The sequence below is a fragment of the Mixophyes fleayi genome, chromosome 8, assembly GCF_038048845.1.
Source record: "Mixophyes fleayi isolate aMixFle1 chromosome 8, aMixFle1.hap1, whole genome shotgun sequence".
Taxonomy (NCBI): domain Eukaryota; kingdom Metazoa; phylum Chordata; class Amphibia; order Anura; family Limnodynastidae; genus Mixophyes; species Mixophyes fleayi.
The window spans coordinates 66,976,858-66,994,207 of NC_134409.1; the positions used below are offsets into that span (position 1 = coordinate 66,976,858).

The window sequence follows — 17,350 nt, forward strand, 5'->3', positions numbered from 1 at the left end:
CTCGAGTTATTAAGATCTTGAGCTCGGATCAGTACGTTTTGGCCACTGTGCTTGATCCAAGGTTTAAGACCTACATTGAGTCTTTACTTGTAAATGAGCGAGATATAAACTGTTGCAAGGAGCTATTGCTCAGCAAGTTGGCCGCTGAACTGGGCCTCTGCTTGACTAAGTGTCCTCCTTCACTTTCTCAAGCTGCTGCTGCTCATAAAAAATAAAATTTCCAAAAAAGAAGCAGGGAAGACGCAGGAGGCAGAACAGAACAATTTAACATCTGAGCTGGTTTGAAGGATTTTTCTAAAAAATGTGTCACCTTGCCCATAACTCCATCCGAGTATAAACATGCAAAGGATGGTGGAGGATTATTTTCAATAGGTAATTGATATGGAAATGTCAGACAGTCCCTTTCCTTACTGGGAGGAAAAGCAGGCCATTTGGAAACCCATGTACAAACTTGCTTTGCAATACCTAAGCTGCCCACCCTCCAGTGTGTACTATGATTGAGTATTCAGTACAGCCGGGAACTTAGTCAGTGATCGCCGTAGAAGGTTACTTCCCAAAAATGTGGAGAAAATGATGTTTATAAAAATGAACTACATCTTCCACGAGGAAGGCCTTCACCATCCAAGACATCCAAGCACTGACTGTTCTCTAATGGCGGATTCAAGCGGCGATGAATTGATAGTCTGTGACGATGACGTACACACTGATGAGGGTGAGGATGAAGCTGAAGATGATGACGATAACATCTTTTTAAAAACTTTCTATGTAAGTGTAGGGTGCAATCTACCCCCAAAGAGGAAAGGGCATTTCCATATCACGAACCGTCTTGAAAGGCTGCTGTTTGGGCAATTTCTCCTTAAGGGTAGGGTGTCATAGACAGAGTGACCCCAAACTGGCTTTCTCCATTTCAATTAATATTGTACAGTCTATAACGGCTGAATTTTTTTGGTATTTTATACAAGTGGAGAGGGGCCTAGAGAGACAGAAACCAAAACTGGCTTTCTCCATGTCAATTAATATTGTACAGTCTATAACGGCTGAATTATTTGATATTTTATACAAGTGGAGGGGGCGCTAGAGAGACCAAAACCAAACTGGCTTTCTCCATTTCAATTAATATTGTACAGTCTATAACGGCTGATTTTTTTGGCATTTTATACAAGTGGAAGGGGGCCTAGAGAGACCGAAACCAAACTGGCTTTCTCCATGTCAATTAATATTGTACAGTCTATAACGGCTGAATTTTTTGGTATTATATACAAGTGGAGGGGGACCTAGAGAGACAGAAACCAAACTGGCTTTCTCCATTTCAATTAATATTGTACAGTCTATAACGGCTGAATTTTTTTGTATTTTATACAAGTGGAGGGGGGCCTAGAGAGACCGAAACCAAACTGGCTTTCTCCATTTCAATTAATATTGTACAGTCTATAACGGCTGAATTTTTTAGTATTTTCTACAACTGGAGGGGGGCCTAGAGAGACAGAAACCAAACTGCCTTTGTCCATTTCTTTACATATTTAAGTATAAGTGTAGGGTGTAATATACATCCAAAGACGTTGGCTACATTGCCAATATTCATAGATGGAGAGGAAGACAATCTGGTTTGTGTGTAGAATTAATGAAGGCCTACCAGGAATGAAACTGTTTTTTGGATAATTTATTAGCTTTACAATTACATTACTTATCCGAGAAACAGGTGGAGCACTAAATTTGGTTATTTTAGGCCCAAAAACATTGATTTTTAATCAAAATAGCAAAGCAAAACCAAACAAAACCAAGACCAAAACATGCAAGGGCGGTTTTGCAAAACCAAAACCAAAACCAAAACACGAAGGTAATCCAGATCCAAAACCAAAAACAAAAACAAAACACGGGGGTCAGTGACCATCTCTAATACTAATACTACATTGGATCAGAGCTTTATTCCCAATCTTAGTTTGATGGCCTTTATTCACCTGCATGAACAGGAATTACCAAATCAGGTTATACATAATCCACTCTTATTTACCACACGTAAACTCTGGCACAAACTTTGCCGCATGTACCACTTAAATCCTTATGCTTCAATGCATCTTCCTTTGTTACATAACCTGAACTTTCAAAATGGCTCAGCTTCCTTTCCATTTACTGATTGGGCAAAATTGGGAATAATTAAAATAAGACCACTAATTGATACAACTACACGTAAACCTTTGACTTATGCCCAGATTAGTTCCAAATATCCGTAGTTGGCTCCCTATCACCTAGCCATATTCCAATGCCAACATTACATCAGCACAACATTACGCAAACTCTCCCCCTCGGACTGCGATAACCCTTTGGATGCTATACTCTCAAAACCTCCCTTAACTTACCAGGCCATATCACAACACTATTCCTTGATACAGAACCAATTTGACTATAACAATTCTAAAACTGTCCTTTCTTTATGGCAGGAACACTTCCCTCATCTAACACCAGAGGTTCTCTTAAAAGCGTTAGCTAACTCCATTAAAATACTACCGGCCATGACCTACACAGAAATGTTTCTTAATATTTACCATAGAGCATATTTGTCCCCATCCCGTTGGTTCCAGGTAGGACTGTCGGAGACCCACAGTTGTCCAAAATGTGGATCCCCGAGGGTGAACTTGACACATTGCTTTTGGGAATGCCCCCCAATTAAGCGATTTTGGACTCAGATTTGGAGATTCTCTAATGCACAGTGAATTACGCACCCCTTTCTCCGGAATGGGCAATATTTGGAATACTCCCAGATAGATGCAAAGTTGGTAAAGGATGTAAGAAACTATTATTGGCAATATCAGCTGCGTCCAGAAAGAGCATACTGCAGGTTTGGGCCCAAAATTCCCCTCCGATGTTTTCTTTTTTCAAAGAAAAACTTTATCACATATTTCGCATGGACTGGATAGAGACGTCTTTGCAGAAAGAGGTTAGAGTAAAACAATTTTTTGACGCATGGGAGAGTTTTATGGCTCTTTTACCTCACACTACACGATTACAACTTTGGAATAGTTTCCATAATACTGAATGGTTTGAATTGAGAACGGTTTCTGCAGATCCTCCAATAGATTTGTCATCACCTTCCAATGTTTAGATCCTGTTTAAAGTGGGATGTTTGGGTTATATTAAAAAAACAAAACAAAAAAAAAACAGTGTATAGGCATGAGATGTTGATTACTCAATGGACTGTAAACGAATTGTGAAGATTTGTATGTATTTTATAATGCATTCAATTGTATGTATTGTATAATGCATTCAATTGTATTTGTTGGATTTTGTACCTCAAAATATTTATAAAAAAAAAAAAATGTATTGGGGACTGTGCAGGAGGAGCAAGCTCACTGGAGGGAGCAAGTCAGGCACCAGCAGGCCTCGCTCCCCTCTCATGTGCCAGGGCCGTGGATGGGCTCATTAACTGCCCCCCGGCAGCAGAGGGCCTGCCGCGGATAGTGCACATGCGTCCCAAGCCATCCGACAACACACCACCAGCCTTACAGCGCAACCACTTGCTCATCTTACTGACAGGCGACAAACACACCGCAAACATTTCTCCTGAGGGGCTGGGGAGCCAGTGACCACCAAGGTCGCATGGACAAAGCCAGCGCAAGCAGAAGCAGACTTTGTATAACAATGAAAACAAAATAATTAGCTCACATATTTATCATGATGGATAAAAGGTTATGCTACATCCACCATTACCTGCAAGCGAAACTATATCAGGCTATCTCCTGGTGTTGGTCAATTCAGATACAGCTTTCTTTGGTCAAGAAACACTACTACTTCATGTACAGCATATATGTTCCTTGCAAATTTCATTGAGTTTACAAGTTGATACCTTTCATATAACAGCCATGTTCTTTAAAACATAGGTACTGCTCCTGTAAATGTAATTTCTCCTCTGGCGTTGTCAATCACATTTCCCAGTGACTGAATATGTGAAACCAACACTAGTATCCAGAGGAGATACAACAGGAACAGTGGCTTAGCAACATAAGGCCGGTATGAGCTTAGGAAAAGTGTATGGAAAAAGTGTGATAGCTGGGTCTGGGATGGAGGGAAGGAGGTCCTGGAATCTCTCGGCAAATTTGTGAGCAGGTTTGAAGGAGTCTCCAAGTTCATAGAGCCAGAAGAATGGTAATAATAGTAATAATAATAATAATAATAATAATAATAATAATAAAGAGCCCCTGAGAAAAAAAGGGGAGACCCCAATAAAGAAGGGGTTTCATTGCCAAAACAGTGTGAAGCAAATTGATAGTGGCAGCATTGAGGATTGCTAATAAAGTCCCCATGTCTAGAGACGGGAGAACATTAAAAGAGACCCTTTGGAGAGTGTTGCTGCAAGATGCAGTGTAGCAGTATTTAATGTGACCCAGAGGGGCAGAGAGGACACCAGAGAGTGTGCTGTAGAACAAAAGGTGAGTGAAGAGGCTGCAAAAGGACACTAGTGATAGTGTTAGATCTACCAAGCAAGACTGAGAGTGCACCAGATGGAGATGGTTTTAGAGTCGGTGCAAATTCAAGTGAAAGTGAGAATCCCTGGAGGAACAAAGAGAGCACAGCGAGATGTGTTATAGCCTAAGGGATGTCATCACCACAGAGAAGAGGTGAGTTACCATGATCACTAGAGAAAAAGTGAGCTTGCCAACACCCTCGTTCACAAACTCAGGTGAAAGCAGGCGCGGGCTGGCACAGTTCAGCCCGAGGGGCGCACAGGCGGCCGCATCGCGTGCCATGGGATGTGGACGCCTGTGCGCTGATGCGGCCGCATCGCTTGTTTTGTGATGCGGCCGCAGGTAATATTAGAGAAAAACATGCATCCACGGGGGGGGGGAAGGGGGGGTGTGCAGCCCGAACAGGGGTCAGACTGAGCGGCCCGGAGGACTGATGTCCCCCTGCCCCCCGGCCCAGCCCGCCCCATGGTGGGAGGCTGACTTGGGCAGACCACCAGATAAGTACACATGGGGAACAAGCAGAGAGAGGGTCTCCAAGACTTCCATCTCATCCCTTGTCAAGCAAAATGCCCACAAAATATACTACCGCTGGTACCCGGTTCTTATCTGACTGGAATTAATCTATGGGTCCACTTCCGGCTTGTGTTGGAGAGGCTGCTGGGGACAGGGGTCCTTTCTGCATGTCTGGTGGTCTTGCCCAAAAATTGCTTCTTTCTGGGATGATTTTGCTGCTCTGATCAGCGATGCCATTAAGTCCAAGTTTCCAAAGTTTCCAAATGCCTATGGTCTTTCCACTTGGGCACCCCAATAAAGAGCCTGGAAAAGATTCTGTGAAAACTGTCCGTTCAGATCCTCAATGCGGCCAGATGCCTGGTTGCAATGCACTGGAAAATCCAGAGTCTCCATCTAGACAGCAACTTCTCAATAAAATCTGGTATTTGCCGTATTTGGAAACAATATCAGCATGCTTAAATGACAGAGTCAATACAATTTGGTGTGATTGGTTCATTTACAATAGCCCCTATGGTCCCGACCCACCACCTGACCAAGTTCAGAATATGTCAGCCCTCTTTCTATGAATGTTATTGGTTAGGCTAAACAGCGCATATTTCCCAGTTGTGGTTATCCACCTGTCACAGGGGTTCCCAGGCTAGGTCTCAACTTTTCCCTCCCCTCCCACCCCCCTCTTTGCTTTCTTATCTCCTCCTTAATTACCATATACACCATTATGCACGTGCATACCTCAACAAGTTTCTTAACCAGTTTTCTGTTGGCGTAACCCGTCTACCTATTTACAATATGTGGTTGGTCTATGTTTCTTGTTTGAATTTCGTGATGACAACTGTTTATGTCCTCTTTTGACCATACTGGATATTTGTACAATGTGTGACCAAAAACTCAAATAAACTTCTTAAAAACAAAAAGCAAAAGCTTTTGCTATCTCCCTGAGAACGTTGTCATGTTCAGTGACTGCCAACCCACTTTACATTTGATTTTTGCTCTCCGAGGGTGTCATATCTGATCATTCGTTGAACACACAAACAAAGCAATTGCCATTTTGATCCTATCGAAAATGGTTGGATTGATTGAGAAAGTTTGAGGGGTATATTTACTAAACTGCAGGTTTGAAAAAGTGGTGATGTTGCCTATAGCAATCAACCAGATTCTAGCTGTCATTTTGTAGGAGGCACTAAATAAATGAAAGTTAGAATCTGATTATTTGCTATAAGCAACATCTCCACTCTCCGAAGTTTAGAAAATTTACCTCTGTGAGTGTGATAAGGGTTAGAAAGGGGTATTTATTGGTGTAGTTATATGGGGCTAAAAAATGAGTGGTTAAATAAGTGGCACTACATACTATAAGAAACACTACATCCAACTGGTGCTTAAAATGATGTGTGCAAAGGTGGAAATAGTTTAATCTCAAAGAAGAAACAAGCAATTTATTTATATTTCCCTGCCTGTGAACCATTACTTTCCTCAAACTGATTGCAGATTTTGTTTATGGCCATGCTTTTAAAGCGGAATTCCTAATTTACACAAATGCTTGATCAAAACTAGCTTGTTTAGAATGTATGGAGTCTGTATAGTATTTGCAAATTTGTCTACAGAATACATTGTAAATGTACCAGTGAATAGTAAACACCAAATAAACAATGGTAATCCCTTAGGGTTATAGATAAATCCTTATGTTTGTCATCAAAAAAACATAATTGAATAAACAATTTTATATTATTTCTCAAGTACATATGCAAACCTGCCTTTACAAGCCATCGTCACTTTAAATTTCCCCTGCAACTTGCAGAAATCGAAACTTCATGCATTTAGACTAAATAAAAATCAGACATCACACTAAGAAGATGCCAATGACACTGCTGCATTTCACCAGGGCTGCTGAGTTAGCTCCAATGTTGCAAGAATATAGTGCTGCCAGTCTTTTATGTGTATTTGATGTCAGCATGGAGCTAACATCAGACAGTTATTGACTTCTGGTTCCCGAAGGTGGTAGAGAGAGCTACAGGCACATTTCTAACTGAACTCTTGATACCAAAATGTCAACAGTCAGAAATGTCCCCCCCATCCCCCAAAACACATCAACTCTAATGCTGCCAGCCGGCAATACAGCCGCCACTGCAAAACAGTAGATAATACAGTAAAAAAACAAATTAAAAAAAGTATATATATATACACATAGGCCTAACCCTAGTGCCAGCAGAAGGCTTTGCCTGGCGTGGGATCACCCAGTCATAATGATAACCAACACAAAACTGGTCAGCACCGAGCTGAATACATTAGCAAAAGAAAAGCAGACCCCATCTGCTTTCAGCCTGATTTCCACACCATTTTGTCCCTGCTGCACTACAGGTCCCAGGCCCAGGCTGCCATTAACAGTTTAGGCATTATATTACTACAAGCACCAGCATACCCATGGCTGCCAGGGCATGCTGAACCATGGGGAACCAAAAGTGACAGCGTGCCCTCTGCACCTATGGCACCTAGGGCCCCCTGGGACCTTAGTGTACCAAGACGAAATGTAAATAAAAAACACCTCATTTGAAAAATAGCTTTTGTTTGAAAGAAATAAAAAAAAACACCCACCCCTGAAATACTCACCAACATCCAGGTTCTTCATCTATAATCTATGCTTGTCCATAAAATTATATCCTAAGTTCTGGCTGCTTGACACCTGAAAAAAATCCATGTCCAGGAAACAAATTTCTATCCTAGAATTTGACAGCTTTATACCTAATCCCCCACCTCAACCCTGCAGCTTTTGAAATAAATAAATAAATAAATAGATAGATAGAGGATCCTTGCTTTTTGCTTGGCAAAATAAAAAAAAACCTTTTAAAAAACATAGCAAACTAGCTCTTAACATAAAGTGATTTGGGGCTTTCCCACAACCTCATTTAGGGAAGCACATTGCATTCTGATACTAAAAATAACTCAGACTTCAGGGAGCTGGCTTACCACCTGCGAGGCTGAGTCCAAAACTGTATAAAATAGCACTGGTTTGTACTGAAATGTATCATTCTGTTTCTTCTGATCACTGGTACCTTCAACCAGTGTGAACTTCAGCACACTTGAGCAAATAAACACCACTTGCTTCAAAGACCTGCATGGCAACTTCTTCCAGAGGCGGATTGTGTGCCGAGAAGCGCGGCTGGAAGGTAATTGTGTGTGTGTATGGGGGCCTCTAAATGTAATGCAATGTTTGTGTAGGGGGGCCTCTAAATATAATGTTTGTGTAGGCTGGTCTCTAAATGTAATGTAATGTTTGTGTGTAGGGGGGCCTCTAAATGTAATGTGTGTGTGTGATGGCATGAGAGCATATGGCTTTATAATGTGTGGATGTGGTGGCAGGGTGGCATATGGCTATGTAATGTGTGTGTGTGTGTGTGTGTGTGTGATGGCAGGGGGGCATATGGATATGTAATGTGAGGGTGTGATGGCAGGGGGGCATATGGCTATGTAATCTGTGTGTGATGGCAGGGGGGCATATGTCTATGTAATGTGTGTGTGATGGCAGGGGGCCATATGGCTAAGTAATGTGTGGATGTGATGGCGGGGGGGGGCATATGGCTATGTAATGTGTGTGTGATGGCAGGGGGGCATATGGCTATGTAATGTGTGGATGTGATGGGAGGGCGGCATATGGCTACGTAATGTGTGTGTGTGATGGCAGGGGGCCATATGGCTGTGTAATGTGAGGGTGTGATGGCAGGGGGGCATATGGCTATGTAATTTATGTGTGATGGCAGGGTGCATATGGGTATGTAATGTGTGTGTGTGTGTGTGTGTGTGTGTGTGTGTGATGGCAAGGGGGCATATGGCTAATTTAATGCTGGGATGATTTGGGGCTATTAAATGTGGGGATGAGTTTAGAAAGGAGGGCTATTTATTAAATGTAAATATGAATTATTCAATGCTGGGATGGTTGTGGGAAATGGTTATATTTATTAAACTTAAATGCTATTAATTTATTGCTGGGACTTGAAGTGAAGTAAATAGTTTTATTTTATTAAATGTGAATACTAATATTTTAATGTTGGGGCTGGAGGGAGGCCTTAATTATTAAATGTGGGTGCTATTGATTTAATTCCGGGGATAGTTGGAGATTTCTAAATTTCATGTACCCATTTTTTTTCCATATAGGGCATCCAACATTCCAGAATCCAGACAAGCAACAACTGATCTAAAAAACCAGCAGCCACAGGTAATGAAAGTGACAAGAACAGGTAGGAGAGAGCAGGACAGTCTGCTAACTGTCCTGAATGTGATGGGGCAGTTCCGAATTTGGGTGACTGTCTTGCTTACTCAGGATTTGATTTGACAACAAGGACAGTTGGGAGGTATGTCCCGGTTCACACTGTACTGCTCGTGAAGGCAGAGCTGCATGCAATTAACAATAGTGCACACTGCTTTGCTTGTGTATTTGTCTAAAATGTACGAATATGGTAACTCCCCTGTTTTAAGTGCCCCAGGCCCCCGCAAGAGCCTTTTTCCAGCTCTAGTGATACTTTAATGGTTTCTTGCATTGATTATATTGCCTGACTTCTACCTTGCACTGGTCCTATTCTCAGATGCCTATCCCCTGCCCCGAATTGTATGCTCTGTTAGACGAGTTAGCTGGAGCAAAGTATATTTCCACCTTTGACTTGAGCAAGGGGTATTGGCGGATACCGCTGACCCCCAAGGATCGGGAACGGTTGGCCTTCATCACCCCATTTGGCCTGTTCGAGTTCAAGTCCATGCCATTTGGGATAAAGAATGTGCCAGCCACCTTCCAGCGTGTGGTTGATTACCTGCTGGAAGGGTATAAAGGCTTTGCTCAGGCTTACTTGGATAACATTGCATTTTTCAGTAAATCCTAGGAGGACCATCTGAAATATGTACGGCAAGCAGGGCCGGATTAACCTTAGGGCTAACTGGGCTACAGCCCAGGGGCCTATGGCATCCAGGGGGCCCTTGAAAGTGCTCAGCAGCAGCAGTAGTGATCGGTCGGGGGCGGGGGCGCCCCCGGCGCGATCAATGCTGCTGAGCACTTTCACTGCGGTCGTTCCCCGCTCTTTACTGTCTCTTTACTGAGGAGATCTTGTGAGTCTCACTCTCATGAGATCTCCTCAGTAAAAAGCGTACAGCGCGCCGGAGAAGGAGGTAAGTGCCGGGGGGGGGGGGGGCCTCCATTCCCTTAATCCGGCCCTGACGGCAAGTGTTGGAAAAAATTCAGTGAGCAGACAAGTGTCAAATGAGGATGTCAGAGGTGCAGTACCTGGGCCATCGTGTGGAGGGAGGTAGGGTTAAACCAGAACCAATTAAGGTAGAGGCAATCCAAGACTGGCGCCAGCCCACAACCCAAAGACAAATACTGGCCTTCTTAGGGATCGCAGGGTATTACAGACTTTTTGTCCCAGACTTTAGTACTGTAGCGAAGCGCCAAATCTCACTAAGAAGAAACTCCCCAAAGTAGCTGACTGGACACCCGCTTGCCAGCTGGTATTTCAGTTGTTAAAGAAAGTCCTGGTTCATGCTCCAGTACTGTTGGCAGCCAATTATGACAAGGACTTTATTGTGCAAACTGATGCATCACATTATGGACTGGGAGCAGTACTTAGGTGGGGCCAGATGGGCAAGACCCTGTGGCCTATTTGAGCAGAAATCTGCTGAACCGGGAGGTGGGGCAGACCACAATTGAAAAGGAGTGTTTGGCCATTGTTTGGGCAGTGAATAAACTTCAGCCTTATTTGTATATACAACATTTTACTGTGGTGACTGATCATAATCCTTTAAAGTGGCTGCAACACACCTCAGGAGAAAATGGCCGACTGTTGCCCTGGAGCCTTGTACTTCAAATTTATGACTTTGACATAATTAAATTAAATACAGTTAAATACTGCCTGTTTTTTTCATGTAGCGCACAAATATCAACTTTAAATTTCAGTGTACAAATAAGCTATCAAGTATTTGTGTGCTACATGAAAAAAACAGGCAGTATTTAACTTATGTGCAAAACAGAATACTAATTTGCACCCCTTGCATTGTAACATGGTTTTGTCCAGGAGAATAAAATAAGAATTTTCTCAAGTTTAGATCCTTAATGAATCAGGCCCCTAGTGACAGAAAAAGCTGGCACTTTAATTGTGGGCAGCATGTGGTTAACATTGGTAACTCACAGCACTGAGATCATGGGTTAGATTCTGACCAGGGCCCTATTTGTGTGTTGTTTGTAAGTTATTCCTGTATTTACATGGGTTCCCTCCAGGTACTCGACTTTCCTCACACCAGGCGCGGGCTGGCAGAGTTCAGCCCGGGGGGCGCCCAGGTGGCCGCATCACGTGACACGCGATGGACGCGGCCGCATCACATGTCACGTGATGCGGCCGCCTGTGCGCTGATGCGTCCGCATCCCATGTCATGTCATGGGATGCGGCCGTCGGTAAAAATCAAATTAAAAAAATCAAAATTGCCTCCGGGGGGCGACCGGCCGGCCCTAACAGCAGCCAAAATGCCCCCCTGCCCTTCGGGCCAGCCCGCCCCTGCCTCACACTCTCCAAAGAATGTAATAGGTTAACCGAGTTCTTATTAAATTGACCCTAGTGTGTGTGTCAGTTTGGTAGGGAATATAGACTGCAAGCTCCGCAATGATAGGAACCAATTTGATTGGTTAAATACTAAAATGACTGTGTGAACGGCAGAACCTTACAAAAACCTGTGAAGTTTATGATTGGTCTCCCTGCTCACACCCCTTTCACACCATCACACAGCCCCGGAGATGAGGAGGATCTAATTAACTCCAGATGTAGCTTAAGTATAACTAAATTAAGAAAACAAAGACTGGCTGTGTTCACAGAGCTCACGATTTCATCTTACCAATGTATATTATAGTTGCCTACTCACCCGGAATGTTCGGAAGACTCTTGAATTTCTGGGAGTCCTCCCAGGAGAGAAGGGCAACCTCCTGGTTCCTAACCACCTCAATAGTAAAGTGAAGGGGGGGCGGGGCTTAGGACATGAATCATACTTCATAGTGGCCCCACCCCCTGCTGTAAGTGGTCAGACACTGTGATGAATGTTTAGAGGCGGGGACAAATGATACAGTCCACCTGGCCCCACCCCCAACATGCCCTCCTTAACCTGATCTCTCTGAGCACTCCTTGCCAAAGTTAACAAGTATGATGTATATTCTTTTAAATCAGAAAACGCAAAGGAATGGAATTGTCAATTTATTGACAGTATAAACATAATATTTGGTAGCACAACCTTTGGTCAGAATAATTGCAAACAGTGGTATCCTATAGTCATGAATGAGCTTCCTGCGCTTCTCTACTTGCCATTTGGTCCACACTTCTTATACAAACTGCTCCTGTCTCCAAGATTTAAAAAGTGTCTCCTCCCTACTGCTGTTTCCATGGAGGTTCCATGGAGTGCATCGGGCCTTAAACTTCCTAATAACATTACGTGTGGTGGAAATGGGTACATCAAGGTCTCTGGAGATTGATTTCTAGTCTTGATATTTTCCATGCTTGGCTACAATCCTCTGTCTGACCTCCTTAAACAATTCTCATGATTTCTTTCTTTTCTCCATGCTTATTACAGTACACACAGTGACACAAAGCAGGAGAATGAGTCCTTTTTTTCTATTCAAACTCGTTTACAGAGTGATTTTTACATGCAAACACCGGTTACTCACCACAGGTGAATTCAGTTCCAAAAGTGAAGGAGAAGCACCTGCTTCAAATGTAATTATTTCTAACTACTTCTTAAAGGTGGCGGTATTTTGTCTGGCCCATTAAAGGATTTTTGTGTGGAATTATATATATAATATATATTACAGGCAGGGGAGGTGAGAGGACATTTTTAAAGTTTGGTCCATGTTCAAATAACTGGCAGCTTCAGTAGCCTTATAAATATTTTCTTCTGCATCAAAGGAAGCTATGCGAGAGGGGAGTAGAACTCAAATTTTTGACAAAAAAACAAATATTATGTTTTATCATCAAGTTTGCATTATTTATAATACATACACTCCATCTACTACTCCAACATAACACTTTAAGTGATTGGTACCAGGGTTATTTTGCATTCACCATCACATTTAAAAAATAATAGCATACTTCAACGCTAAATTAATTCTTTCAGACACTTATTTGCTATATGTGCCCCTTCATGTTGGTGGACGGGCTTAGTGTGGGTGCCATGAGAAAATAAAAATATTGAAAGGGTGACATTATACCACTTATTCGGTGTTAAGGTGCCCACATATAACCTGGAGCAATGCTCAACCACCTAGGTTCACCTATTAGTAGCGCCGGCCCTGGTCACTTCCAAAATTGTTACAAGCTGACCTTTAATGGTATTTTGATTTTTGGAAGCTGGTGCCAGGTAATCTGTAGGCCTACCACCTGCTTGTTAGGTCATCTCTGGTCATCCTGCAATCTAATACAGAGTAGCTATTGCAAATGAAAAATACATTTAGAGATATTCATTTTGTACAGAATGTTCTCATACTACTGATATAGGTCTAGTTTATATTTCTTTATTTTCAGTCTCAAAAATCTGGTGTATAGGTCCAAAAGTAAATTTTTCAGCTCTTTCATTTTACACAATCACTGTGAATAGGGAGCGATACGCTCTGACTTGCATCTTAATGGTGGTGCCCCCGGTGGTCTAGTAAGGACAGGAAGTGGGGTAACCTCAGCCTTCCATATCGAGTTACTGCGCATGCATGGAATAGACGGTCGGTTTTCCCGTCCTTCTTCCAGAGACCCTGACAGAGACGGACGCAGTTTTAATAGCTGCGTGGATAACATTCATAAACCATCATAAAAGTGACCTGGGGCTCTCTATAAATATTATTAGAGGAGACTACCGACAAACATTAATATATATTGCACAGACGTGAATATATAATCAGCGTGTATGAGATCATCTGCATGTATAAAACTGTATTACTGTCTGACTGCTTTAGACACTAACATCTATGAGTAGCTGCATTATTAATCTGTTACAATTGTTCAAAATAAACCAGCAAACTTGGGTCAGTTAAAAGTGTTTTGTGGCTTAACATCCACCACCAACGCCACTGACACCTTTCACAAGTGCTCTGTTTATAGGTAATTCTCACAATAATCACAAAATGTATCCAAATTGGGAAAGTAAGCACATGGCCTTATCGTGTTAAGATGGCCTGCATTCTGAATGCTCCTAGCTCAGTACCTCTATGCAAAAAATAAATGTTGTGGTGCAGTATTAGATATTTTAATAAGCTTTAAGAATTAAAGCAATTAATAATGTTTTTCTGCTTTAGATACGTCGCCACAAAGTCCAGTGGAAGATCCAGGGTGGGGGGAGAATCGACCTTCCCCTCCCCCTGTAAGGCACTCTACATAGCGGATGAGAGGCAGGCAGAGAATCGTTCAGGGATGCTCCAATTATGTTTTAAATCCAATTTGAGCCACTGGGTATCATCACCTGCCTGTTTCTCAGCCGCTATGTCCAATCAGAGCAAAGAAGAGGCAGACCGACCAATTACATTGGAAGAGGGGCAGGGTTATGATAAATTGCCCTCCCCCTCACAAAAAAAAGCCTGGGTTCGCCACCCTGACAGAGTCTTCACCATGTGTAAAACGTCACTCAATCTTTCAGTGGGATGACTCTTGGAACAACCAGGCATACTTTGTATGGAAATATGCATGCCATACATACAAATACTAATGTAATAAAACAATAAGAAGTACAAAAGTGACACAAGCAATAAATGATCATCTTGAGTGGTAGTGCCTAGGCACATTTTTGACTCCTTCAATAATATTATGTTATAGAGAGCTCCGAACAGATGCAGATACTGAAAATTGCATCTAATATATAGAATTTAACTGTACAGTTTGTCACTATTGACAGATATATAAAATATTCAGAGACTAAAGCAAATAACTACAATATTATCATGTTATACACATTACTGTGGACGATTTTGTTTATTTACAAGCAAATTGTGAACGTTGTCTTCTGTTTGGCCCTAAACTACCAGAATTTCAGTTGACTATGCCAGCAGCCAAAGGTGCAGATAAGTTATATATTTATATATTATGATGTGACATCAACCAACTAGATTCTTATTATATATTCTTGATTTGGCAGGTAAACCTTAAAGCTGGAAGAACGGATCTAGAAATCTGCATATCTTTTATAAGTTGTAGATGGAAAATATTTTCCAGGAATTCTCTGTGTATCATGGGACATTAGTCAAACCTTATTACTGGCTTTACCCAAACTCAAATTGTTCAAAATGTCCCTATCATATTCGAACAGGAGAGGAGTCTCGGGTTACCTATGGGGAGTTTTATGAAGCATTTGGATTTCCATATGGGCCAACAATGCCTGAAAACAAACAACTTATATTTTATGAAATAAAGGCCTTAAACGGAACAGTCATACAAAAAGGCCAGGTTACAAACTGTGCTAGTTCTAGCATTCATGCCGAATCTATTTTGTTTGAGAAACATGGCTACCTGGACTCCTTTCTTTACCAACATGACTCAGTTGCCTACTTAACACTGTATGCTAACTTTACACCTTGCAATGAGTATGGCCATTGCTGCATCAGCAGAATGTATGAATTATTAATGAAATACCCACAGATGCGTTTAGATATCTATTTTTCCCAGATGTACCATGTTGAAGAGGACTTTCCGGTTGCTGTATGGAACAGAGAGGCTTTAAAGAGTCTTGCTGGTCACTGGCCTAGAGTGACATTGAATCCATTGTGCAACGGAATATGGAAGACTGTTCTTTACAGTTTTGTGAAAGAGGTTCCAGAGACCACTCTGTATCAACCCATTTTGCCTGCTAGAGCAGCTGCTGACAGTTATAATGCATACATGATACATCTTATCACCGGAATTCAGCCTTATTTTGTGAATGAGCCTCCAGTTTCTCAGCCTCAAGAAACAAAACGTCTCCCTGAAAGTCAAAGTGAGAAAATGAACTATAACATAATTCCCAGGCCCCAAAATGGCTACCATAATTATTACCCTGTCTTTGTTCCCCGAATACCCTTTGTACCTCCATTTCATGCTCAGACAGAACATGTTTTTAAACCAAAGCAAATTGTCCGACATATAAACATGCCTAGGGCTGTGAATGAAGAAACGGACTTTCGTGAGATTTTACCAAATGCAAGAAAAAGGAATGAAGTTATAATCACTGAACAAGTAGTGAGGGAAAAGGATAAGAAAACAAAAGACAGAAAGAAGAAAAAGAAATTGTAATTCTGATAAATAATATCCAAGGTCTAAAAGTTATGTGGCCCCAGTGACAACGCAAACAATAGAGCATTAATAAAATAAATAAGCAAATTCACAGAAATAATATGTTGTTAAACCACATTTTGTTGATTGAGTGATCCATACATGTGGCAAAGTAAAGCAGTTTGTTTGACGGATGTCAATATTGATTAAATTCAAGCTTTATCCATAAAGTTAGCAAAAAAAACAGCAAACTATGGGACTGAGTCATTAAGGAAAGTAAGGCAAAAAAAGAAATAAATGTTCTCAGAGACAATCCATGTTACAATGCAAGGGGTGCAATTTAGTTTATTATTTTTTTACGTTAAATACTGACTGTTTTTTCATCTAACATATACAAATACATGATAGCTTTATTTGTACACTGAAATTTAAAGTTGATCTAGTACATGCTCTACCCCAACTATAAATCTGTCTCCACATTTTAAATTTACCGACCCCTTCAATGCAACATGGTTTTGCCCAGGTGGAAAGTTACTCCTATTTTATGCTTTGCTCTCCTTAATGACTCAGGCCCTATATGTACATTACACTAAAAGAGGAATCAATAGGACAACGATAAGGACAATAGTGCAATGGAAATGCTGATTTGTGACATCACAAGCCTAATTTTGGAAATGTACCTGATTTTACTGGTAAGTGCATAGATTTGCAGGTCAACATTGTCCTGGTTATGGTGATGCAAAGGGTTATTATCTGAATCTTTCATGGGTTTAACAAATCTGTGACAAGGAAGAAAAGGGACATTATCCTCTGGTATTCCCCCATATATAAATATATGCAGTGTATGATAGAACTTTACAATTGGTAATTTAATCTAATTTCGGCAGACATATTGATATCAGCATGTAATCAAACACTTGTTTCAAATATATATATATATTAGAGATAAGCGGGCTCGGATTGCGCTAATCCGAGCCCATCCGAACAGTGCGGATCCGACAGGATCCGAGCACTGTTCGGGTATTTCCGGGGGGGGGGGGGGGGAAATGAAAGAGAGGCTATGACGTCCAAGTCTCGCGTCGGATCTCGCGAGACTCGGATGTGATAAATTCCGCGCTTGCGGCCGCCATTTTCATTAGGGGT

At 41.7% G+C, this 17,350-nt stretch overlaps 1 protein-coding gene across 1 annotated transcript; it reads left to right on the forward strand.

Annotated features, from left to right (window-relative positions):
* The first annotated feature begins 15,157 nt into the window (after positions 1-15,157).
* On the forward strand, positions 15,158-16,228 carry APOBEC4 (apolipoprotein B mRNA editing enzyme catalytic polypeptide like 4). Its single transcript, XM_075183968.1, has one exon. It carries the CDS (start codon positions 15,158-15,160, stop codon positions 16,226-16,228), a length of 1,071 nt encoding a protein of 356 aa, XP_075040069.1.
* Positions 16,229-17,350: the final 1,122 nt, after the last annotated feature.